General features: G+C 47.9%; 1 protein-coding gene across 3 annotated transcripts in view; it reads right to left on the bottom strand.

The window, feature by feature from the left end:
- TMEM250 (transmembrane protein 250) overlaps positions 1-26,125 on the bottom strand; it is a 48,761-nt gene extending 22,636 nt beyond the window's left edge. Inside the window, exon 1 of one of the 3 annotated variants that reach the window (XM_061476945.1) lies at positions 26,019-26,125. Coding sequence is in view for 1 of the 3 variants with exons in the window: in XM_061476948.1 (XP_061332932.1) it covers positions 26,019-26,079 (61 nt within the window). In the remaining 2 variants the exon portion in view is untranslated. The remainder of the gene's footprint in view (positions 1-26,018) is intronic. The other 2 variants (XM_061476948.1, XM_061476938.1) reach the window with 2 other exon arrangements.
- Between the last annotated feature and the right edge of the window lie 264 nt (positions 26,126-26,389).

Here is a 26,389-nt window from a genome sequence, read left to right as displayed (position 1 = left end):
AAATATGATGGATTATGGGTTGAAAGGAGCAGACTTCTGGAAGCTAAATTGATCCCCAGGAAAATGTTTTTGTCTGCTGTGAAAAATGGGCAATATCTGAGCAGCTCTGGAGGGCTATAATCTGGAAAATAATTTGCTTTTGATTTCCTTTAGTTTCATGCAAGGTTTTTTGTTGTTTCTTTTTTTTTTTTTTTGAAGTTGGTTCCTTGCAGGCTTTGTTGCTCAGCTGGAAAATCAGTGATGAAACAGGGAAGGGATTAGCCATGCCGCCAAATACGGGCTGATCCTTACTTAGGGTTGTAAAGCCCTCACCCCACACGATGTCACTTATGCCACGGGAGATGTTACATCCTCTACAAGAAGAACTCTGCCAACCAAACCTGGAAAAGTCAAGCCCATGGTTGAACATGAGTGTGTAGGTGGGAAGCTAGAGACTCTCCAGCCATGATGCTGCCATCAGCAGACACTTGTAAATGCTACACACAGGCTCATTGTCTAAATGTTACCCGTGCTCCTAAATTAAGACGACAGAGCACAAGGATTGCTCAGTCTCCTTACTCAGTCTTTGCTCCGTGACAAAACCTCCGCATGTGATCCTGTGCGATGGGAATAACGTCTCTTTGGAGCACTACAAGCAACAGCCTCACAGCGGGAGAATCCCACCGGCAAGGAGGGGTGCAGGGTCTGTGCTTCACTGCCGAGCAGCTCCACTGTGGAGCTCCAGCTCCTTCCCAGAAGTACAAGGCAAAACAAAGAGCAAACTGACTTCTTCTAACCCCTTTCAATTCAGAGTGCTGAATGACTGTTAAATAGTCACGGTGCATAAATCCTCAGCGAGGCAGCTACATCAGCCACCCCAGTTGGTGGACACTGGGTCATAGAACCAGGATTCTGATCAGGAAATCAGGAAAATGAGGCTTGGAAAAATAGTAACTTCGAGTGGGACTGACTCGGGGGTCACTGAGAAGTGGGAGTCTGAAGGCAGAGCTGGGGTCAAAACCAAGTGTTTTATTCACTGCGTCTGCACTCTAATCAAGAGTGTGTCCTGCCTCCCTGGCTTAGGGGCTGGGTAAGAGAGAGAACATAGGATAACCCAGGAAAACACATTTAGAAGCTTCCCTTCAGTAGAGGAGCTTCTTTTGCTCTCATTTTTTAACCAGCTTCCCACTTATAATAACAAGAAATGTTGTTCTGGCAACAACTGGAAGAGTTTTCTCCGAGTTCAAAGTGCTAAGAATGAAATTTATAGAGCAACAGTTACAGCCTCCCAGGGTCTGCAAATTCCTTGGCAGTAGGCTTTTGCTCCAGCGAAATATTGACTCAGTGGTGAGCTAACAGCTCAGGAGCCCATTACAATCACATGCATACCTTGGGTTCAGACAATAACTCAGCAGGATGCAGCTACCAGAAAACAACAGCAAGTTAGCTAGATTTCCATAAACTATACATTTGGTGAGTAATAATCTCGAAGTAGAAATGAACCGAGCCTGGATAGACTGCTGAGCCAAATGGAGATCTTTTATTCATGGCTTCAACTGCTGCATGCACCGAGTAGGATGTTTGTGGAGGGCTTCAACCCTCTAAATATACATGTGTGTGTTTGACTTCACACGTATTCCTACTGAGCTCAGTTATTTTACTGTTAACGGGACTTCTGGTTGCAGAGGGTTTTCAGTATAAGTCAGTAAGGATCCAGCAGTGAAAGAATGTCAGGCTTAAATTTAATGTGTCTTATTATTTGCACATTCCTACTTTGAGGTAGAGCTGAAGATGCCCTCTGCCTATCAGGAAATACAGCCCAGAGGTCAAATCTTTCTCAGTTTACATATTACTGCTGCTGACTTATATTCTTAGAAGTCAGCCAGAGTTGACCTCTGGCGGTATAAAGCATTTTGAGCATAAGAGCTCTCAGAAGAACAGAACCACAAATCACCAGGTCTAAGTACAACAAACAGTTTCGAGGCTACTTCCATGGTGTCTGTGCAGCCAAAGTGCTGTTTTGCTGGAGACAGATATCTGAGTTCATTTTTCTGCCTCTGGAATAAAGAGCGTTTTCATTTCTTTTCAATCACAGACACCATTTTGATTCCATGTTCATTACACAATTATCTTTCATTTATAAGAAATTACAATTTCTCAAATAAGAACTGCTTGTATTAACCCCAAACTTCTGGAGATTTCACACCCATCCCTGCAGCAGGCTTTGAGCCAAGCTGAGAACAGGCAGGAAGGAAGGATTGTCTTAAACAAAGATATTAAAGATAAGGCTGTGCCTATGAGAAGAACATGCATTACATTGCTCCAAGAACGTATGTACCTACGGGGGTGGTGGGGAGGCTCCAGAATTGTGAATTCCATTTCAGAGAGACATTTTCCTATGCATGCGGGGAAGCGTTCAGCAGTGTCATGAAGTGATCTATGTCTCCTGCTGCCAGCAGCACAGCCAGGGCACAAGCGCTGCAGTGAACTTACACACTCGTGCACATGGAACTATTTTTCATGGAGCTGATGAATTCTGCAGTGACGTTCATAGCAGTAGGACACGTTATTGCTGCAATATATGACTATCAGTAACACCTACAAGCCTTTAATATTCCACAGCCGAACTGTGGAAACAGAAGAAAGTTGCTTGTAAATGCCTTATTCACAGTGTAACTGGGTTGTCTGTCAAAATAACTCTCACATGGGGAACTTCAGGCAGGAAGCTTCAAAATCAGAAAAAAAAAATGCAAGAGACGACTTGATGAATGTTAAAAGCATTTTAGAGAAGGGGAAAATGAACAGAGCACTTTTCAGCTTCCATTCTCATCACTGGGAGTTTCAATTAGCTGTACAACTATCTAATCACTTTTTTTCTGCAGTCTTTGCAGCTCCGTTCTCTGAATTGTAAATATTGTAGCTTCAAGTGACAGGGCTTTGTGGGCAGAATATGGCAAAATGGATTCTGCCCTTCATTTTCTCACTATAGGAAATGTTTCCTGCTTATTTCTATTTCACACATCATTTGTTTCGATAGGAGTGCTGCTCAAGTGGGCTCTGCTTCAGGATCTGCGGCTGCTCTCCCTGTTCTATCTTCACTATGAACGAAGTTGTTCTCCCTCAGAATACCCACTCACTCCTGGGGGTAGAGATGCAGGCCCTCAAATCTGCCCCTCTAAGCAAACACTCAAGTTCGTTGGTGGCAGGAGAATCACACACTTTGAGCAGGAATGGACAGAACAACAGGGCTGCAGCATGAAAAGCATACTAAAAAGTGAGCCTTCTGGGTTATGGGAAGGGATTGCCCACTCCTGCCCTGCTCCAACTGTAAAGCCTGTTGCAGGATCAAGGTGATTCATAACCTGGAGTGCATCAGACTCTTCCTATATGCACCTAGCACCATGCTGTCATTGTGCAAACAGCAAGAGCAGCGGAAACAGCAGCACAAAGCCAGTGGTCAAGGGCTTAAAGGAGCTTCCCTCTCCAGGAGCACAGCCACACAGCAAGACACATCCTGGTTTGCATTCCCGTCATTTGAACTGCCTGATGGTTCCTTGTGTGAAACATTGTCCAAGGGTTTGGCAGGAAGTTGTGCTTAACAGCAGACTCTCATAGGAGGCACTTGATTATATTAGACAGATAATTATTGATCCAGCTATAGTTTATCCTTGCTGCCTAATTTCAATAACCAGCAGCTTGGGGGAATTAGCAAGGGATTCTGTTCCTCCTCCCCCTGCTTCTTCAGGATTTGTCAGAAACAAGATGATTTATGTGTATTCCAGTAAGATTCTCGTTTGTTGGCAGGCTGCAGGGATTGTTTGGGCTTGGAAGTACTAAGCTTTTCTATTTAAATGCTTCTATGCGAGTATTCATGGGTCTCACTGCCTTGCATTGTAATATCTGAATAATAACTGTGACTTATGCAAACCAGTTTTCAGCTGTTCCCTGCCATCAATTTTTCATTTTCAGCAACTCCCTGCCATGCCAGGGAAAGAAAAAATAACCTGATAGGCAAGAAGAGCAAGATCCAAGGCAGGCAGTAATACCTTCCCTTTTTAAATAATGCACAACTCATTTCTGGAACACTTGCAGATGTCTTGCTTTCTATTAAGCACAGATAATTTTCTGAAGATGTTCCCCCCTCCTTTTAGGTGAGGCTTTTGGAATAACAAAGTGTAGGAACACAGGTCTGCCTCGTACATCACGGACCAAGGCTTGGCTGAGCAAGCGTCCGTGAAACACTGGCAGGACTGCAAAAGCTCTGGGTTTGGTATAAAGGCAGTTAGTTGCTGTTATTTCCCAGTGCTGGTAGAGCAGCTGCTCCACTCCATTCAAAAGGTGCCTGTGTTTTTGTGAGGGATTAGCATTTCTAGAAGTATCAGTGCATCAAAAGCATTGCCCAAAACCAACATAACCCAGCAGACACTTCTAAAAGTGGCCAAGGGAATAGACCAGCTCTCTTCCAGGAAGCTGGTTTGGCCACAAAAGCAATGGTTGCTGTTGAACTGGGAAAGGATTAGGAAAATACTTGCTCCCTGGCAATAGTCAAGTCGACCAAGTCTATTGATAAGGAAAGGCTCTCCTGCTAGCAGGAGAAGTGGTGTTTAACTAGATAACTTCACTTGATAAATGGGAGCATCCCAGACAATTCCACCTGACCACGAGCCAGTGGTCATTCTCCTAGGCTGATTTCACTAGTGTGCAATGGATGTCTCTGAATTTCACTCACATGATGACAAATAACCTCAGTTCCTTCAGGGAACTCTTGAGGTCTTTTCTCTTTCCTAATGAAAACCTCCCACTTGGGAAGCGAAAGCAAATTCTTACTCTAATAGTGAAAACTCCGCACCAGTGCAGGTAAACATACTTAAAAATACATCTTGGCTTTCTTTCTACTTCCTGCCTCATTTGGGAGCCCACATTGCTGGAAGGCTGCTGGGGATTTCCTTCTCTCTTACCAGCACAATCTGGAAGCTTGCTGTGTAATAAACACTTCATTAGGCATCAGACTGATGCATTATGACACAATTTACAGACGAGTGCTTGGGAATACTCTGCTCACTTCTAGGCCTGCATGGGAACCAGATTACTGCTTGAGGCTTTCTCAACGCCAGTTAGATTGATGCTCTGACATTACACCTTATGCCCAAAACCTTTCCTTAGCTACCAGATACAAAGGTGGCATAGAAAGTGATTTTCACACCCATCCATGAAAAATCCCTGAATCAGAGATATCCATGTACTCCCAGTCTGAGCTGCTTCATGTAGCACTCTGCAGTTAGGAGGAGCCTGGACTTCTTGCTGGCATCAGCAAGGAGTCCTTTTGTCCCACAAAATACAAGATATATTCTATCCATGTCATGCAGTGTTTCATACCATCACTTGATGACTTCCTTTACTTTCAAGAAAGGTTTCAGGACAACTCTTTTATTGCATTAACCTTTGAAAACTGCAAACTAAAATAAAAACCCCAACCAAAGCCAAACCTCTTCCCATCTTCATTTCAAGGGCTCCTTACTCCTGGGTCATAGCCCTTACTATGAACTGTAAATTCAGCCTAGAAAAAGGTGAAAGAAGGGCCCATTGTAGCTGGGAATCCCGAACTAAGCTGTAAGGCTTCCTCTGACCTCCCACAAGTAGAATAAAGCCCTTTTCCAGAAGCTTTTCCTCAGCTCCAGCAGGAGTTGAGCAAAAGAACAACCTTCGGATAGAACCTGGCCTTGTTTTAGGGGCTTCAGGGAGACCACGGTGGGGAGCAAACCCAGCAGCAACTCACTGGCATAGTGTTGCCTCAGAAAACGTAACCGTTCTTCAGCCAAGAATTACTGGAGTGAGAGGGTTTTCACAAACTATGGAGGCTCTTTCAGAGCAGCTCCTGTGTTATTTTTCACTCTCTTGCAGCACAGGGGGCTAGGATCTTCTTTGCCAAATCTTTAGTGAACAGCATCTGCAGCATCTTAATTACAGTAGCTGTTCTCATCTTAATCTCCTGCTTCAGAATAAGGTTAAGTGTAATCTGTCCTAGATTCTTATACAGATGGTTCCTTTCTTAAATACTTGAGAAGAGTTTAGTCGATCTTTAATTCCTTAATCTGGGAACCAAGACCAAACTGATTGAATGATATTTTACAATAAAAATGTAACGCACACCCCAACAGGGGCTGATTTCTTTTCAATACCTTTTCTCATTCCGATGGAAGTTGCTGGAGGTTAGAAGATCCACATGTGACTTCCCCTTCTCCTATTAACCCCAATGACAATGCAGCATTATGGATAAGGAACATCTCAGTGGCAGAAGCTAGCAAGTACCTCTTTCTGTAGTTGAAATATGGAAGTTTCTAAACAGTTCAATAATATATTGAGCAGCTTTTATGGCTTTTTATCTATAGCCAGACTGCTGCTATCACCAGAAAATACAAATCCTCATTGGGCACAATTTCCTTTCTGCAAGAAAACAGCACCTAAGCCAATAAAACTCCGGCAAGGAACAAACTAAGACACATGATGGCAGTTTTCAGGTAGGTTCACAGGGCAACACAGTGTGATTACAGCCAGGAAAATACCAATACAAAGCTTTAAACCAAAACTTTGGTTTGTAAGTGCTTCTCTGAGTCTTGAACCAAAGTACTTGACCTTCACCCAGCTATGAACAAAGAAGGGTAGATTTTCACTATAAACAAAGAAGGGTAGATTCAGACTAAGGGAGTAAAAGCCACAAGGGTTTTGGCTACACTTTTTCTTGTCTGGTTCAATTTCCCTTTGGGAGCTGAGTTTCTCTCATTTTCAGTACTGTACCAAGGGAACCCCAGTTGATACAAGAGCAGTTACGCTAACTGCTCTGCACTGCGAGTGAGAAGTGGTGCCAGCCTCCGCAAGCAGCTGGAGGAAGTTGTTTCAACCTCAGTTGTGAAGCGAGACATCAAAGTCCTGTTGCAAAGCCAGCCCAGGGCCCCGCAGCGCCAGAATCACCCCAGCTGTCCAGCACCCAGCCACTCTTCTCAGAGGAAATAACTGCATGTGCACTTCTTTAAGCTAATAATCACTTCACCATTTTAATTCCCCAGCTCTTGGCTTGTGCTTATGATTTTAAGCTTTGCATTCAGTAAGACCCTAAAGGAAGCTCAAGAAATGAGCTCTCCGGAGTCACTTCTCCTTGTGAACTCTACCAGAAGAAGCTCTGCCTATGCTGACCTTTGGCAAGCCTCTGGGGAGGGTGTTTTGACACCTTCCTAGCAATCCTGGTAGCCCCATGTAAGAATAACTGAGATGTTTTGTATCCCAGCAAAAACCCTGCCTTTGCTTTGTGGGCATTTTAAAAACTAGCCATGATGATGTTCCTACCTCTGCTCTGGAGAATCCTTGAGATGTTCCTATAAAATGCAACGGTCACGGGTTTCTGCAGTACACCAACGTGGCAAAGGCATCTGGCGGCTGCAGGCACGGCCAGTTCTCCATCCATCAGTGGGAAGTTACTGCACAGGCTTTGCAGGCAAAACTCATGATGGAGAGGACAATGAGCTGGTCCGATCAGAGATCATTCCATGAGGAAGAGAGACTACAAGGGCTCAGGTGAACACCTTGTATGTCAGCTGCAGGCCAGACCTGGACCCAGTCGATGCTCTTCAGTGCACACCGAGTCAATGCACTTGCCACAGAGTGCCTCCTTCCACCCTTCTTTTCTGGGCATTCCCCTCTTCCATGTGGTGATTACAGCAGCCTGGAAAAGCTTCCTCACATCCACAGTTACACAGTGGGAGAGAGGGTGCTCAAAGCCATACCAGCAGGGTTGGAAGGGATCTTAATGCTCACCCAGTTCCAGCCCCTGCCACGGGCACGGACCCCTTCCACTGGAGCAGCTTGCTCCAAGCCCCTGTGTCCAACCTGGCCTTGAGCACTGCCAGGGATGGGGCAGCCACAGCTTCTCTGGGCACCCTGTGCCTCAAAGCACATTTGAGAACGGGGATGCTCTCAGCGGGATTCATTCTGGGGACACGAGCGCCTGTCAGCGCACAGCGGCGGGTCCAGAGCTCCCATTGCTGCCCCCTTCGCCGGACGGGGTGGGGGGTCCCTGAGGAGCCCCTCACCAGCTCCAGCAATGCCAGCAGCAGCCTCAGAGCCGCGTGTTTTAACGCACCCAGCTCGGAGGGCACGGTAACCTTCATCTATCTCTCCTTGATAAATCAGCGGCTCCTCGGGCCGGGCCCTCCTTGCGGGGCTGACGGGAGCCCTCCTGCTCCACGCTCTTTGTCACGGCCCCTTCCCCCTGCTCAACTTCCCCAAGTTCCTGATGGGCCTCTTGGCAAGCGGCAATTTTTCTCCGAGATTATAAATTTCAGCTGTTGCCCTGGTACAGCAGATGTTGCTCTTCCAGCTCCCCTCGATTGGTCCCCAGCGACAGGAACCGATCGATTTTTCGCCTCGGACGGCGTGGACGGATGAACACGGTGATAAATGGCTCAGGATTGATTTGCACTTAATTGACAATTTGGTGAACCTGCTCTGAAGCCCCGAGGTTTGGCCCCGCCAGCCACCGCGCCCGGGTAATGCACGGCGCGATCGATGCGGCCCGGCCCGGCCCGGCCCGGCCCCGCCGCCCGCCTCACGAGCCGCGCCTTGCGCCGGCCCACAGGGGGCAGCAGAGCCTGCGGGACGGCGCGGGCCGGGCGCGGCCGTTGGAGCCGTTAGGACCGTTAAGCGCGGCCCCCCCCCTCCCGCCTCAGCGCGGCGGCCATGGCCGCGCCGCATCCGCACCTGGGCAGCGGGCTCCCCTCACCTCTCCCTGCCCCGTGCTCCGGAACCCACCGCAACAGCGCCCGTGTTGTGTGGGGGCAGCTTCCGCCCTCGCTGCCTGCGGCCTGATGTTTATCCTCAGTGTAACCCAAACTCCCCTCGGGATCAGTCACCTGCGGCTATGCGGCTTTACGGACAAAGCAGGGAGTTGGATTGCTGCAGCAAGGAAAATAAAGGCCAAGGAGGAAGTTAATTAGCAAAAAACTATAACCTCCGATCGCCTTTTCTGTCGTCTTTTCTTTCCTTCTGGCGTGCCAAATCCCCAAGCTTTTCCCCAGGTAATACCCCCACCACAGAGCCTGCATTAGGAGATAATAAAAGCTCTGTGCAGTCCATGGCAGCAGAGCAACACTATCCTCCAGCATTTATCTATTATTTACTACCAGGTCCTCTCAGAGCCGACAAGGGAAGCAGAGTGAAGCCAACCTGTTGAACAGATACTCAGCCCCATCCCATGTGTGAGGATTCTGCAGGGCTGCGACAGTCACACATAAAGGATGTCCGACTTGGACTCTTTTCCCCAGTAGCTTCTCAATTACAGCTAACCCGGGCTTCAGCTCCAGTAGCTGGAACCAGCGCTGGGTCTCAGTCCATAGCTGAGTTCTGATGGAATAAATGGTGAGCAAGGCTAAACCCTTCATCTTAAATAACCACCTCCAGCTTCACCCCCCACTCGCCCCAACCCCAGCTCACCCCGGGGGAGCTGGCATAAACCTGCAGTGACCTTAAGCTTCATAGATAAACCCAGAACCGCAGACCTGAGGCGGCAGCAGCCTGATGGAGCAGAGCGGGTCCTGCATTCCCATAGCCATGTGCACACACACAGCTCCGCTTCCTGCAGCCGCAGCTCTCCTCTGGGTAACAGAAGCTCTGAAGCTAATGCCGTGGGTTGCACCACGGGCTCTGACCCTCTTCCTCTAGGGCAGCTGGGCTTCATAGAGCACAGACAAACCTGGTAGTAAGGCTCTGATTGAGGGCAGCGGGTTTGATTTACATCTACCTGCTCCATGCCCGGCTTGCACACCTGGGCTGCTCTCCAGGTTTGGGCTCACTCTTTGGGAGAGAGCTGCTGTTACTGCTTTTCCCTTTCCTTCACATCTTGAAACTGCCCAGGGTACCAGCCGCTGGCCACATGCTTTGCATTATTCTGAAGCAGTGAAAGGGCATTTCACTGGCACAAAAGCTATCAGATAAGGAGAGGTGAAGGCCTCCCCCATTTTTGTGGAACACAGAAAAAAGCTAAATCCCATGTCAAATATAAGGCAATAAATCTTTTTGTCTTCAGCTCTGCTTCAACCAAGGATGCCCAGCACTACCTGAAAATTCAGCCCACCTTCCCTGTAAGGCAGCCTCACAGACTATTTTGTTACACTGGGTATATAATGGAATGGAGAAAGAGAGGCAATTAATTATGTGGGATAAAGAAAAATTCTTCCTAATGCCACCTGTAGCTCTGTGGCATCTCTCTGTTGATTACAGCAAAGGGAAAATAGCAGATTACGAGCCAAGTCAGAATGCACTGCCAATACATTTAATTGGGAATGAAAAGACAAGTTTCCTGCTTAATTAAGAACTGTATCAAAAGAAGGCTAAAATTACATGGAAAGAAAAACTTACATTTTCTCTGGCCCCAGAATGACCTCTGCTGTCTGCAGCTCACTTTTGTATGCGCCGTAGCCAACTCCCTGTGTTCCTTGCCTAGAGAAATAGGTAGCTGAGGGTGCCAGCAAGCAAACTAACACTGAGTTCATTTCTCATGGCAACAACGATTACAGCCCCGCAGCATGGAGAGGGTTTAAATAATCGTATGTTCAGTAGTTTGGTTTTCTTATGAATCCATGGGTTATAAGAAGAGTTGTGCTGCTGACACCGCTGGAATGAAATAGCAGCTTCTCCCGGTTTCAGCATGGTGAAAGTTGGCAAATGCCAAGCGTTAGGGTTTAATTGTTGGCCACAGACAAACCATTTATTAGACATCGGTTTGTTTCCAAAGAACGTTTTGCTAGTGTGAAAATAGCTGGTAATTAACCTATGATGAGGTAGATTTACCTCCCTTAACAAAGCAGGGGGATCGCTGAAAGCTTGTATTTGCCAACCAGTTCACCGTTAGTAGTAAAAACAAGTCAAAAGCTCATATGGCCTTGGTGGAGACACAGACATTCTTGTGGGAAGCCATAAAAAATGGTCAGAACTCCCACTGAAAGAACTGAGAATGAGGATTTCCTAGGATTGTGCCTGTACTTCCATTAGATTCCTAACCTGTATCCAAAGGAACAGACAGCTAATTGGATACTAGGTGTTCATTGGTTCAGAAAAGCAATATTGGTAGAAAATAGCTGAATGCTGGGAACAGCAGGAGCTGCTGGTTTGATAGTGCTTTGCATAATACACCACAACCCCAAGTTCTAAATTCTACAGTTCCTGAGCCAGCTGCTGGTATCCAGCATTCCTGTGGGAAATGCAGTTTGTAAGATGTGTGAGCTCAGGAAGAGAAGCAGAGGTACAGTAAGCATCAAGCAGCATCTTCATTCGCCCCAAATCAGGGTGTGCTTTCCATTAATGGTTACTGCTGGTACCTTTTTCAGCTGCAGTTTTCCCCGTGGTGAAGTTCACTGTTCTCCTGGAGAGCATTGTCCTTGATGGGAATACTTGGGGGGAAACTCAAGCAGGGTGACAAGAGCGCCCAGGCCCACTGAAGCCAAGGGCCGGATGACTGCTGGCTCCTGTGAGGTCAGGGTTTCACCCGAAGGCTTGGAAACCTGACAAGTTATTGTATTTACTGCACTTCTACAATGGGGCTCTTAAAGAGACTTTGCTGTCAAAACAAACAGGAGGGAACGGAAATGAACCCCTTTGTAATCAGACAAGTGAGTGCAGCAAATGAGGCTGCCTGGCTCGAGTTTCTCATTCCCATGTTCTTCAATGCCGCTGTTATTTCTGAGCGCGACGGCGCAGCCAGGTCTGGAAGTGGAGGGATTTGGAAAGCAACAAAAAGAAACCCCATATCCCCTGCCTGTCCCGTGAAATGCTACAGGAGACCCAGGGATAATTATTACAGGGCTGTAGCAACTGCAATCTGGGTCTGCTCCAGGTGACAAAGGGTTAAGCCCGAGTTATTTTGAACAATAGATTTCGCTCTATTTTCCTGTTTCCTCCTTTGCAGACTTACATTCTGAGGCTTTACTACTTAATCTCCACTGTAGTAATAAAATTTTTTAATCCTGTGTTTAAAATATGAGATTTACTTGTCAAAATCTGGATATACAGCAGGAATTATAATCACTGGTCAGCCAATGCAATTCCCCTCAGGTTCAGGCTGGTGTCTGGGAGAGTTTGGCAGGTGCTTTGTGTTGGTGCTGGAGGTATGCAGACTGCAGGGGCTGGAAGCTTTCCCATGGCACCGGGGACACAAGCTCACAAGCGTTTCACAGGTACCAACTCAGGTTTCCTGTTTTTCTCTTCTGTATTTTATTAATCCCCCCATTCTTTGGTGCAAACAGTAACATCAGCTCCCTCAGCCAGCACCTGCCTGGCAATCAATGGTGCAAGCCTTTGGTCAGAGCTGAAACACACAGCAGGTTTGCCATGTCAGCATCTCGCAGCCACAGCTGGGCATCACTTAAAGTCTTTTTGAGCAAGACTTCGGTCAGGGAGTTTTAGATGGTGTGATGCATGGCCCACAGCAGATACCAGAAGAGCCCTGGGAGCCCTAGCAGAGATCACTCCCCGGTGCTGAGCACGCTGAGCAGACACAGGATGGCTCTTTAGCATGAGCACTGCTTCAGTGAGTTGAGGCTAAACTTCGATTCAGAAGTACACACGCTGATAAGGAGCAGATGTGGGAGCTAATAGAGATTAGCATCCAACTGCTAGTACTGCTTTTCTGGGAGGGGGAATTCCAGGCTGGAGGACAGACATGGCCTGGCCACTTAACTGTAAACTTGAAATGTATTCCTCACCTAAACAAAACTTATTTTCTACACCTAATACTTATTCAGAGCAGATTTAGGATGTGCCACCCACACCTACAGTCTTTTTTACAGTAATATGGCAGAAAAGTTTAAACTCCTTTATGTTTTAGTGTGGTAAAAATAATGCCAATATCACAGGGGAGAAATCCTGCCTAAGATCTCATCTAATTGCATGCTTTATTTCTATAATGCCCACATGTATCTGCCATTCCAGGTCATGAGTGCTGTACAGGGATGGCTTTACCCAGGAGATGGTACTGCCTTCTCCTTTTTCCTAAGGGCTGCCCTGGTGGCATGTGTCTGGTCAGGCAGTGGAGAAGTTGTCCAGATCACACCAGCACCCAGCCCTGCCTTTCTCCCAGTTAAACCATTGCTTCATCCAGGCAAAATAAAAAGGCTCCAAAGAAAACATCAGCAGCCTTTAAAATACAATGAGGCCTCAGCTGAGCATCATCCCAGTCAGTCATCCTGCCTTGCAAACCTGTGCCACAACCAGCTATGGGTTCTGGCTCCAGTAGCTTGATAAAAATGAAGATATTCTCCCTGCCTCATTGCACCCAGCACGAACTCCCTTCCCAGCACATCCAGATGCATCTTGGTCCAAATACTGTGACCTAAACTGCAATGAATGTGGCCAACCTTTCCATCAAGAAAGGTTTAATTTATCGCCAGCAAAGAACAACAAATCACAGGCTTTCAGATTTATGGCCCCCAGGATCCGAGTTGACCAGAGCAAAGCAGCCTTTCCAGCACTGTTCATTTCTTTAATAAAGTTGAAAATGTAAAATATGCATGCATGCAGAGCCACCCCTCCTGGATTTTATGTAAAGTGCATGATAAGTTTATGGATGGTAGTAACATATGACTCCTTGTAATTTCATTATGTTAAAAGACACAGTTGGGATCTCTTAGGCCCCTATTTAAGCATTTGCGAATTAAATAATGGAATGTATGCAAGACTGAGATTGGAGAACAACGTTTCCCAACAGGCAGAATTGATGGGAAGAGGTTTCAGTATTTTACATGGCTGTAACAATCTTTGCTGCCCAATTAGAGAGAATCTGACAGGAATGAGGGGAAAAAAACAGAGGAAAGCAGAAATCTGTCAAGATGGGGAGAAAGCAAAACTTAGTGCAGATTTAGGGCCCTGGATCAAGTCCACCCTGAACTTCAGGTAGTTCCAGGGTCAGATCTGGGTGCAAACTAACATTAGGGTGCATCTGTCACCTGCATCAATGGCAGCCAGAGAACAGGTTCTTGCTTCCACTGGACTGTTATTAACATGGCATCAAAATTTCAAGGCAGGCACCAGAGCCCTCTACGACCACCAAGAAAAGAGGCAGCACCAGAGAGCTGAAACCCAATGCTGCATCCATTGATGCAGCTCAAAGATTTGCTTGCTGGGCCCAGGCAGCGTGCAGGAGTGTGCCCAGCACCGATGCCAGAGGAGTGCAGAGGAGGCAGTGCCAGTCATTACCCTTGCTAAACTACAGCCGATCCTTTTGCCCTCCCTCTGATCCCCCTCCCAAACCCACAGATGAGATGATACAAATTCATTATCTTGGAAAGTCAGTGGGTGTGAGCTCTTCCATGCCCTTCCCAAAGGAAGTTTAAGGATCCCACCAGGCACATCCAGCTATCGCCACATAAGCTGCACCCCATTTATGGGATCCCCCGAGACACAGTAGCCACAGGTCAACCCCTGTAGCTCCAGCCTGAATTCAGAGCACCTAATGGTTACTGCAGCAGCTGTAGGCTTATACTATGGATAAGCCTTCGCTGTATCTTGTCACACTATAAAAAATGCGTTCATGCCCTGGGTCTGTCCCTCCCCTCACGCCCCCCCACCCCGAGACCTCATGTTTAATTTCATTAAGCACCTGGCACAAGTTTCTTCATAAAATAGTTTGGTCACACTGGCAATATAATGAAGGCAGGGAAAGCATCGAGTACGTTTTGGATTTATGGTGGTGTGCGTGGGACCCTTCATGCCCCGAGTTAAGTAAACCCTAACCTGTTCGGGCAATACCTTTTGGTCAATAGAAATGCCATTATTTAGACTATCACAATCAATAAATTGGATTTTGCTTTTCCAAGTGAAAGGGCTGTTATTTTTCATACAGTTTGTCAATAGGCTCTAGGCTGTGAGTTATATGAAAGATATTCTATGCAGGCCAGAGAGTTATGAGCTCTCAGGCAGATGAATTAAGTTCTTTTCACTTCTATGAAAAATAAATACAGAGACGGCCAAAACAGATGCCATAAATTGTGGTTTTGATGTAGGATTTCCATCTTTTCTTGTCTGTTCTAAAAAGCCTGGGTTCTTTGTACTGGAAATTCTTTTACCATTTGCATCCATGCAGGGAAAGACATTATTATACGCTGAAATGGTGTGCCACGGTCTGCACTTACAGGTGAACACTGACTACTCATGAGAGCCAAGAAGCAGCACTTCTTGCTGGAGGCTGGAAAGAAAGATGCAGTCTTCCCAGGTTGAAGCCTTTTCTTGTCACCTAAGAGTGGCCTGAAATTCACCATGGCGTACTGCTCTCTGGAGAGAGAGAAAAAGCACCATCGTCTAAAAGAGGTGCTCTGGCAGCCATCCTGCAGGACAGCGCAGCAAAGGATCAGGAGTGACCCTCCGAGGGGCTCCAGCTCCTCAGCCTGGCCCAAGCTATTGAGTCATCTGGGGAACTGCAGCAGCAGCAGAAGCTTCATTCTCTCCCCCTTGCTCTCTCTGGAAGGACTCAGAGCTCCAGTCCCCAGTGTATCACAGCCAAGGAGAAGATTTTACCTTCCATTCTTTCCTGACAGCTCCTCCTGTCATCCCTGCCTCTGCCAGTCTAGAGATTACCTGTCCCCAGGGGCTACTGTGAGGAAAGTTCAAAGAGAAACTAATTTGTTGCGAGTAGAAATGTGTTATTGGAGAGCCCCCCAAACCCCGCTAACCTGGCGGAGAGCTCCTGTGTTCCCGTGGTTTGAAACCCGTCTGCCAACCTGCCCCTTCCCTATGGCCTCAGTAATTCTCCCGAGCCCCCCACACACACACTGGTTCAGCGGAATTCCCTGCCCTGCCCCTCCACCCTGACACGATCCATTATTTAATCTTCACGTGCTCCATGCACCTCAGCAGCCTGTGCAATGTATTGGTTTTTCATTTCCAAGTGTGCTCAGAAGAGCCAGGGCAGAGGACGGGGCCTCTTTGTTGCCAGATGCTGCAGGGCTGTTTGAGCAGAAGGGGAGTCCTTAGTTCAATCTCATCATTAGGATATTGCTTCCTTTTCCCCACCAGCATGTGCCTGAAGCACTCTAAGACAGCCAGCTCTGCCCTTGCTGTTTCCTTACCCAATCCACTCTAGTTAAATACCTTTTTCATAAGGAGTTTTAAATTATAAGCCTAAATGAGGCCAATAAATTATACTTCGTAAAATCCTGTGCACGTCATTTTCTCGCAGAAAAGGCTCCAAAGAAATATTTTCCATGCCACCACCTATGTTCCCATCCCTTTGCAATATAACATTTATTCTAATATTAAAATGGCAGCTGCTCTATAAATTGTGAATCATTAGCACTCTTCATTGATTTTTCCCTTGCAGCCTGCAACCCTGGGCAGCGACTACTTGTGAATATCAGTCTATTGGATTGAGATTCATATCCTATTTGAGGGTCAAAGACCGAGACCTCATGAGCTTGAACTTCTATCAGCCTAAAGCTGATCAATACTTGGAGATATATTTGATCCTGGCCGCTAGCACAGATTAAGTGGCCATAAATACAATCAAAAACGTGAGGCTGCTGGGATAAGTGGCTGGGGAATGGGAGCAACAACGCACACATGCCAGCTGCAGTGGGCTTTCCAGGAGCAGGGACAAGCCTGCAAGACCTTCCTCAGCCCAGGGCTGGATGCTGCACTTTTGGGGAGGGGGCCAGCAGCACCACTGATGGAAGAAGGAAGGAGGATGCGTAACTTCAGGGACCTCAGAAACAGGATGCCACTTTGTTTTCCAAGCTTGCTGTTCAGGCTTGGATAGGGGACCCCCTTCAAGTTCCTGCCCAGCCTGCATCCAGGGTATCCCAGGAGGTGAGGAGGATGGCTCTCAACGTGGGTGCGTGACTGCTGCCCAGCCACCACTGCACCCAGCTCAGAGGAGGCACCGTGGTGGGCACACCACAAGAATTAGTGGGAGAACACCAAACAAAATCAGTTCCTCTGTTTTTCAATCTTCCCTCTCGCCCTCCTGCGCCATCACTAAGTGAAACTTTAAATATATTATTAAAATGACCCATTAAAGAGAGGACTCATTCCATTTGAGTGTATTAATGGCAATTCTGTGCTGGCTGAGGAAGAAAAAACCCCATAATCATAGGCCTCATTAAAGAACAATATCCTTCAAGAGCTTTTCGATTTTCCCTTTAGATAGCGTGAAGCCTTGAAAAATAGACATAGAAGCAGAAAGCAATAGAGACATTGTGTTGCACTGGCACAGAGGCTGTGACGCTCAGGAAAATCACCTTCCTCTTTTTAGGCACGCTTACAACATGCCTCTTTGCACTGTTACCTTTGATCCTGAGCTCGAATTTAGAGGATTCTTTCAAACACCTGGGAGAGGCAGGGTGGAACTCATTAAAAGTGACATGAGGTCAACAGGACTCGGAAAAAGCAAAGGGCTAACGCTGCACGAAGTGTTGGTAAGAGGGGGTGTAGGATGCAGCGTGTGCCCAGACGAGCAGCAAAGGGCATAAGCCATCCCTCACTGTGTGAGGAGGGACCCTCCATGCCATGGGGGCAGCGGTGGGGCACAGCCTCCTCCACCAGCACCTCTTCAGCTGGCTTCAGGAGAGCAGCCACTGCCTCGCTGCCATCAGATGGGAGCTGGGGTTTATATTTACACGGCTTCATGTCCTTGTGGTGTCCTTGTGGGATGAGACTTCATTATCATAAAGAATATGTTTTTATTCCCCTACGTAAGTACTACTTATTATACACTCATATATTTCCTGACACAACCGAGGGGTCTTTATTGTTGTACACCAAGGTCACTGCCAAGTAATATATTCAATCTATTAAGTTATTAGGGAGATAAATAATTTGAATGCAAGCTGAACTCTGAACTTTTACCTTTTCCCCTGACAGACGGGTAGTTCCTTGGCGTTCCTAGTAATCTTGCCTGTGCTTGGATAGTAATTCCATTAGGGTTATGACTGCAGCTGTACATATGCAATGACCTCAAATACAATTTCTTTATGGACATGGGCAATAGGAATATTAAAATTTTAAGCCAAAGAGGATGTAATGTAACTTTACATTATTTATTGTAGACACAAATCCTTTACAATATTAAAGGATAAAGAATTAATAAAAGAAAGATCCCATAAACAATCCATAAAGTCAGATGTCGTTCAGGATTGAATGCAATTGCTTTTTAGTGTCTTCTGGTTACAGACTTGCACTTCATTAAAAAAAATCTAGTCAGGAATCAAAAGCATCCTAACTTGAAAGCGGCTTTTGAGCCCTCTGGTTCTGCTCCTACCCACAGATAATCTTAATCCAGAGGTTATTACAGTTAATTAGGCCCTGAAACCAGGACCTCTGCACCCACTAAGCGAAGCATTGCTCTCTGCAGGACCCCAGAGCTGACCCAGAAGCCCAATCTCTGCCTTGTCAGGAGACCTTGGGGTGCGCTTCAGCCTGGCAGTGCCCCAGGGAGTATTTTGGGACCTGTGGTTTCTTCTCACCAGATACTCTACCAGATAGCTTTCATTCCCCATAAACCTAGCTGCAGAAACTGTCATGTGTGAATGTCATGTGCTGAATTTGGGAAAATAAGTGTTTGGAGCATCACCACTGCAGCAAGGAGGCTGCTTCCCCATCAACACAAAACCCCTGCTCTGGGATGCACGGAGAGAAGGCAGATATTGCAAAGGACAGATGAGAATACAAAGTGCCAGATGCTCTCACTTAAAAAAGCCCATAGCCAAAACTGGCACCACAAAACAAACCTTTGCCAGGCTGAGCCCGCCACGGTGCTGAGTTCCTGGGACTGGGCTGGTGAGGGCAGGGCCAGGGAGCACAGAGCACACATGTGAGCCACTGCAGGGCACACGGCTGCAGGAGAGCTCATCCCACCCAGCTCAGCCCCTGCTGCTCTCCAGCACACCTCGGTGTGATGCAGGACAGGCCCTGCCAGCCAGGCTGTGGACACCGGTTGCACTGTGCAGTTTTAAACCGGGATCTCGGTGTGTCTGGGGTACCAGCACTGTCACCACCAACATCTTCCTCAAGGCTGATGTCACATTGCATGAGATCGCGGTCCTGGTACCCAGAATGTTAGCTATGCCAAAAATCACATCATATATTTAACAAGGGTTGACAACCAATGTGTTAAAGCTGCTTTCATGTCAATTCTCTTTCTAATTTAGACTTAGGCTGTCAAGAGAATGTTTTCAGCAAGGTTTACATCGGTAGTCTAAATAATTAACTGAACTTTGGAACATGCTTTTCTCTGATGAGAGCAGAATGAAAGTGGGGGGAAAAGGCAATAAGACTTCCCTACCATAACTATTTGCCCTTTTGCAAATACCAGTATAGCAAATACCTTATTTTAACCAATAGAATGCTTGGCTTAATAAATAAAAAAAAAGGAATTTGAATAATTAAAGTTACCTCATTAAATTCTAACCAACCCCTCCCCCCCCCCCCCAATGCTGTCAGCTTATGCTGTAAATCCCCCAAATCCTATTGCAAAAGTGATTAAACACGAAGCAAGTCTGCCACTCCTTACATTCCTGCAGGGGATTTCACCTGCCTCATTCACTTTTTGGAGGAGAAAACAGAACCCTTTACCAGCCTAGAAAGTGCAGAACAACCCCATTGGCAAGCAGCATTATAGTTTTATGCACAGATTTTCTTCAGGCCCCAATCTACTTGGTGCAAAAGCACGTGTGGACCTGAGCCAGCCTGCAGGACCATGAGGATGGGAAAGATTCCGCATCCTCTCCTCCTTGTCCCTTCAACGTGGCTGCACAAGGAGATTTCCAGGCATGAGCACAGCAGGGCTTTAACTTGGACCCCAATGCCCCTGTGGGGCTGCCAGGAAGGGGAAAGGAAGGGGAAAGCAGCAGTTTCTTTGTCCCATGTGGGGACAGCAGATGGGGGAGGCTGAGGGTGGGCCTGTCACCCTGGGCACACACAGGCACCGAACACAAGAGCCACAAATGTGAGGAGCTCGACAGCCACGGGGATCCCGGCTGCAGACCCATTCACATGATCCTCAGCATCATCATCAGACACTCGCATGCTGATGGGCTTCATGTACTTGGTGCTGCAACATGTGACAACAAAACAGCTATGATTATTAGTTTCCATTTGGTATTTGGCATTGGAGTTTAGTTTTCACATATAAGAGGCTGTTCTAATCACCTCATGGGCTTTTCAGGGCTGTCACTTAACTAACCTGGTTTATTTTCCTCTCCCGAGAACTAGCTGTGCTGCTCCTGCCTCTAATCGTCCCTGGTGATGCTTTATTCCTACTGCTGAATGCAGAAGTCCGACCCGTCGCTGGTGTAATGCTGCTGCAGTCAGAGTTCAAGCACTTCTTTTCACATTCTCTATTCCTGCTTCTTTCTTTGCCCCTCCTCCCTCATTTATCATCCCCTGCCCGCACCCTTTCACCACCCCTCAGTGTCTTCCTCTGACTGGGACATTGCCCAGGGCTCAGAGCAGTTGCTCCCAGGCACTTACAGCCCCTCGCCCTGGCTGTCCTTAGGGAACAGGGGCAGGAAACATCCTCCCCAGAGCCCAGGTCGTGCAGACCTGCCCAAAGGCCTTCCTCAGCCCCAGGGAAGGGGGGAGCTTCGCCCACACACGGTGTTAGTGACTGGTTTCAGACCAGGCAAATCAGTCTTTCCTTGGCTTGGATTTGAGGGGTTTCTGCTTCCCTAGTTTTGGCAGTGCCTGGCCCAGCTCTGCTGCCCTTACAAACCCCAGCTTTTGTATTGCAACAAATGAGCAAAATTCACTTCACACCACATTACCACTTGCAGTATTAATTTAGATTTAAGCAGCACTATTGCTGATTAAATAATTACTCATTGTAAGGGACATTTACTGAAGATGTATCCTACCTGGTGTATTACATGCCTGTTAACCCTCCTCTGGCATGTCTTAAAGCGTTAATGGGTGGCTACTGAACTTGCAGAGAGTCATTAAGTAGCTAGCCTGCAGGGATCTGCTCTAACCAGTGTTGCTCTGAAGGGCTGGTGGGCCCATTCTTGAGAGTGGACACAAAGTCAAGCAGAGCAAAGGGCTTTGGGTCTGTCCCACAGCAGCTGGTCCCTTACCCAAGTCTGCTGTTGGATAAAGGCACATCCCATCAATGATAGATGGGTCTGTCAGGTGGACAGAGCCCTGAATAACAGCGCTGAGCTCTGGGCAGTAGCTGCCTGGATCCTCCTGTGTCATCAGGGTAGACTTCAACCCTTTCAAATGAGCAGTCCTGCCCAAGGAATGGGTCTTCTCCAGCCAGGGTGGGCAGGGATATTGCTGCAGTGTGCTGGGGATCACAAGCCCTCCCTCTATGGAGGGAGGGACACATGAAGGTTTAGCTTTGCTGTTGCAAATCAAAGGAATGACATGGATTTGTAGCCTATCTTCTTGACAGCCTCCCTTAAACTGCTTATTTTAAACAGAGGATTAATAACCTTGCAGAACACAGGGAGCCTGGCTCCTCCCGGGGCACAGGGAAGCTGCTGCAGCATCCTCCCCAGCAGCTGGGCGAGGATCTCCCCACCTCCTGCCCCTACAAACTGTGACCATGCAGCCCTCAAAAACATTCTGCAGGCTCAGGATATGCTCCTGGTTCAGTCATAGGAATAAGGAAATACAGAAACTTGCCTTGCCTCTGCACTGCTTGAGCTGGGGGGGACAGGTCTGTGTGGGAAACCTGGCTGTTTTCTTAATAATCAGAATAAAATCGTTTCAAGGTCAGGTATAGAGCCTTTGCTCCTCCCACCCCCATTCAAGCTGGCCAGAAATGCTTATCCAGAACATACGTGCAAGCTAAAGCTGTTGACAAATACACTTGTCCCTCCACTAACCACACACACGCGTTAGTTACTAGTGAGTAGCTGCACTGAGCAGCGCACAGGAGGTGTTTAATCCAAGTCCTTACGTCCCTCAGCCATTTGAGGGCAGATTTTCCATGCAGCACCGCTGGACTGCCCCACAGAGCCCGTGGGGTAGAAGGGTAAGGGAGCAGGGAATAGCAAGAAGGTGCCTTTCACACTTCTGCAAGACCTTGCTGACTTCAAAATGCCACATTTTCAGCAAAGCAGCAGCACATCCAATAAATCACATCTGTACACTGCTTTATTCAAAGGCACTGACAGTTTAGGATTGACGACACCCAGGGCAACCTAGTGTCAAGCACTCCTAATGAAAACTATCCCATTTTGCTCCAGTAGTAGCAGCTGCCAACAGACATAATCTACTGGCATATGGAGAAGGCCATGCTAATCCCTGCAAGGTCATTAACAAGAGGGTGAAAATTACATGCAAAGCACCAGCTGTGGCATCCCCTGCTCCCTCACACTTGATGTAGCAGGGGCAACAGAGGTGAAAAACGCAAGTACATCTCAGCAGGCCAAGCACTGCTATTAGGAGCACAGCTATTTCCTCCCCCTTCCCCAAACCAGGGTTCAGGACGGCTGAAATCCTTCCTGTGCAGAAGAGCAGAAAGGCTCTCACAGCTGTCCCGTTTTCACACTCAGAAATGACTTGAGGGGAGATGAGCTTCGTGTCAGCGTTGCTGCAGGGCAGCTGAGGCAGACAAGCAACAAGAAGGTCTTGGCCCACCTTGTTAACATGGGCTGGGCTCCAGCGCTGCAGGAGGCAGGGAGCCACATCCCATCATCCCTGACAGCCTGTCACCGCTGCGCTGCTGCCCGGTGTGGAGCAGACGCATACAGTGTGGTTACATCCCATCCTTCTTTCCAAGCATGTCCCTTAAACCACGCTGACAAGCCTGAACCTTGTATTATACCACCGGTTCCTTATTTGCAGGGTCCCTGCCAGCCCACCCTCCCCACATCACGCACCTCATCTTCTGCCTCTGTGCTGCGTTTGGCACCTCTAGTGACTGGCTTCGCCTGGTGCATTAGTCCGTACAGACTTGGCTACACTGCCAGGTTCACAGGGCACAGAGGTGGAGGTGCCCTCCCAGTGAGGAGCAGCACTGCATGGGCTTAAGGGGAAACCAAGTCTGCAGCCTACCGGCCCTCCATCCCTTAACCTGCAGGTAAGGACCCTGTCCCTTCAGGATCACCTCAGTTCATGTACTTTAACATTTACATGCACATACGAGCTCTGCATCCATAATCCTAAACTCGCTCCTTAAGAATACTTTCCCCTCATATTTGCATGGGAACTCAGGATCTGGCTTTGCCTCTTCAGTGAATCATGCAAACACTTTTATAAGCGATGAATCCAAAAGTCTGTTAAACCCCCAGCACCAACTCCTTAAACCAAATCTTTTTCACTGTAAAGCCCAGCCTGTGCAACGCTCAATCCCACAAACCCCATAATTGGGCACATTACTTTGGGTAATGTTCAAAAACATTAATTTCAAAAAATGGAATGGGAAAAAAGCTCTTTAAATCGGCCAAAAGATGGATGGTCTCCAGCAGCATGGCCTTTCTCCATACCACGGTGACACTGAATCATCTTAAAGCTATTTACATTTCCATTCTTCCTTGGAAAAATGTTGACAAGGCTTTCACCGGCCATAATGGATACTCAGCAACGTCTGTGAGAAGTGTAACTTCATCAAGAGCCCGTCCTCAATTCCTCTTCACACCAGTTTCAATTAATGGAGGAGAGGTGACTTCAGAGCCACCCTTCTCATTAGCACGACCAGTTGAACGGTGGGAAGTGACACAGCTCCCCAAAACACAGCTAATGCAACCTGTGGTGGACTCTTAAACCAGCAGTGTCTTCCTGCCTCCAGCACATGTGCCTGCAGCTCCCCCTTTCAATGATGAATTTGACCTCCGGGCTCATAATTGCCCCCAGGTTGCAGGTTGGTCTTGGCTTTACTTTGCAACCTGTAACTGGAGCATCCACCCGCTGCCAGCTCACCGAGAGGCAGTGGCACAGTGCACACACACAGCCCGTGGTGCTCAACACACAGTGTGCATGTTACATGCTGAGAGTAAAGCATCTGCCATGCTGGAAGCAGGAGGTGACCCCCAAGTGAATCCTATCCCCATAGACACAGCAAGCCAGGGCCAGACTCAGTCCTAGCACATGAGCCTTCATACACCCATTGTATTGCTGCTCCCAGTCCCACCCCAGGTATCCCAGCCTTCTTCCTGTTGGGCACAGCAGGGAAAGCACAGCTCTATCAAGGCTCTGTGCACTGCAACTTGATCTCTGCTTGGCTTGATATAATATTAATGACAAGTAATGTGTCAAGCCACAGAGCCACAAAAGTGATCATATTCCAGCTGTGCTATGCCCGAAGGAAAAACCTGGATCACTTGGACCCCAGGGCCACGCTGGGGCCCGAAAACCCTGCAAATACACAGGAGCTCCTTGCACCCACAGCCCCAGCTCTGCTGCCATCCCACCCCTGCAGCACCAGAAATACCCCACCAGAGCAAAGCACGTGCAATTAGTGTTCTTCTGAGTTAATGGGATGCTTCAACTACCACAAGGGGATTTATTTCTGAAAAGGATCATTTTCCTGTTGGCAAATGCGGTGATAAAACCCCCGCACAAATCTGTATTTCAGGGGATCTGGGCTGAAGCTCTGTCTCCAAACGGACTCTGGTCACACTGCTCCGGCTGCTGCGGCGTGGCCAATATCAGCATCCCACAATTAGCATGCAGCATATTAATCCGCACAACTGAATGAGCCTGGTCCTCTAATCCAGAGGAACACTTGGGGGACCGATTCTTTATTTCTGAGTGCACAATTAGTGCAAATTAAAACCAGAATAAGTTTTAGTTTTGCCATTTCGGGCAGGCTCATCAAAACGCTCTCGCCCCCCAGAGCCAAGTTCCAGGAAAGGCCTAACAAGGGGATGTTTCAACTGCAATGATTAGGATAGTCCAGGAAAATTAATTTTGAAGCTGATGGCAGCCTCCTGTCAGGACCAGGCCACAGTGAAGAGGCTGCATTCACAAAATGAAAATGAAAAGGCTGTGCTAAGTGCTGCCAGTGGCAAGGAACAGAAGCGGGATCTGGCTCTGCTCCTTCTCAATCGCTCTCATAAAAGCCCCATTTAACATGAAGCCAATTCAACATGATCAGCTCAACAACTAGAGCAGAGTCCTCAAACATAGGTCTGCATCCAAATCCTCCCTCATTTAGCTAAGGGCTCCCTGTGGCTCTTGATTAGGGCTGGTCAGAGCCATTGGAGCAGCTGCTGACCAAAATGAGAAGGGCAGCAATAACCACACTGGATATTTAACTTGACTTTCCAGAGAGCATAGTTACAACAAATGCCTTTTTACCACCATTACCACCACATGCCCTCCACCTCCTGCCAGCCCGGGGCTGCTCAGCACATCCAGCCTTGCTTTGCTCCAGCATCCTCAGATGAGCCCACCAGCCGCCACCTGGGCTGTGGCACCTCCATCCTCCTTTACCTGACAGAGCAATATTCCTGGTGCTCAGCACTTCCTTAGCCAGAAGGGAGCCACCATCCCTCCTCTCCTGCCCACAGACACAGCTTGGTTTGTCCCTCTTATTGGCCAGGACACCCCCATCCCCAGCACACAGAGAGCTCCCAGAGGCATGGCAGCAGCAGCAGAGCCAAGGCAGGACTGCCTCAGGAGCAGGCAAGCAGGAATTTTGACATCCACACTCCAGAATTTTCTTCACCACCTTTCACATTGTAATTCCTTCACATCCCAACCAGTCCCAGTCCAATGTGCAGAGGGAAAAGCAGCCACAGCTCACCATTGTGTGGCCTCATAGAAATGAGCCAGCAAACAACTCCAAGCCTTCAAACCAAGACTGTGTTAAAGGCTTGATGCGCATCGAGCTGAGACCATCTGAGGCTTGTTTTGGGTTGGTTTTTTTAGTTGAGAAATGAATCACACACTGGGAACCAACCTCTGTATGGTCATAAAGAAACAAATATTGCTTAGTCTAGGGCCCAAGCACCAGGAGTAATGCTGAGGAAACACCATGCACCATGATCTGAAAATGAGACCAGCCTCGCATCCCATGAGCTTGCAACAACCTCTCCCAAACCCAGCCCCACACAACTGACCTTCAGCACAGAGGGAAGGCTCCACCCTAGGCCCCAAATGGCCAGTACAGGCTGACTCCATGGTGCTTGAGAGAAACCAGGAGTCAGCCAGGAGCCATTAAATAACATCCTCCTGGCCTCACCTGCAGAGTCCAGGTTGGGCTCGTTGGGGCTCATTCCTCTTTACAGGCAGCTTGGGGTAAAGCAGCTGGTTTGGGTGGAAATAAACCTTCCACCCCAATCCTGCCAGCCCTGGGGGGGTGTCTGCGTGGGGACACAGCCCCTGGGGCCTCGTTTCACTCTGTTGCTTTGCACTTCTGCTAAATGCCCCCTGATTTACACGCGGCAGGAGAGGGGAGCCCGGCATCGCTCCCCTGTGCCTGTTGATAAGT

Source organism: Pezoporus flaviventris, unplaced genomic scaffold (assembly GCF_033815535.1).
Source record: "Pezoporus flaviventris isolate CSIRO_AGI_PZ_B2104156 unplaced genomic scaffold, CSIRO_AGI_Pfla_v1 ptg000097l, whole genome shotgun sequence".
Taxonomy (NCBI): Eukaryota; Metazoa; Chordata; class Aves; order Psittaciformes; family Psittacidae; genus Pezoporus; species Pezoporus flaviventris.
This window is presented reverse-complemented; position numbering and strand designations above follow the sequence as displayed.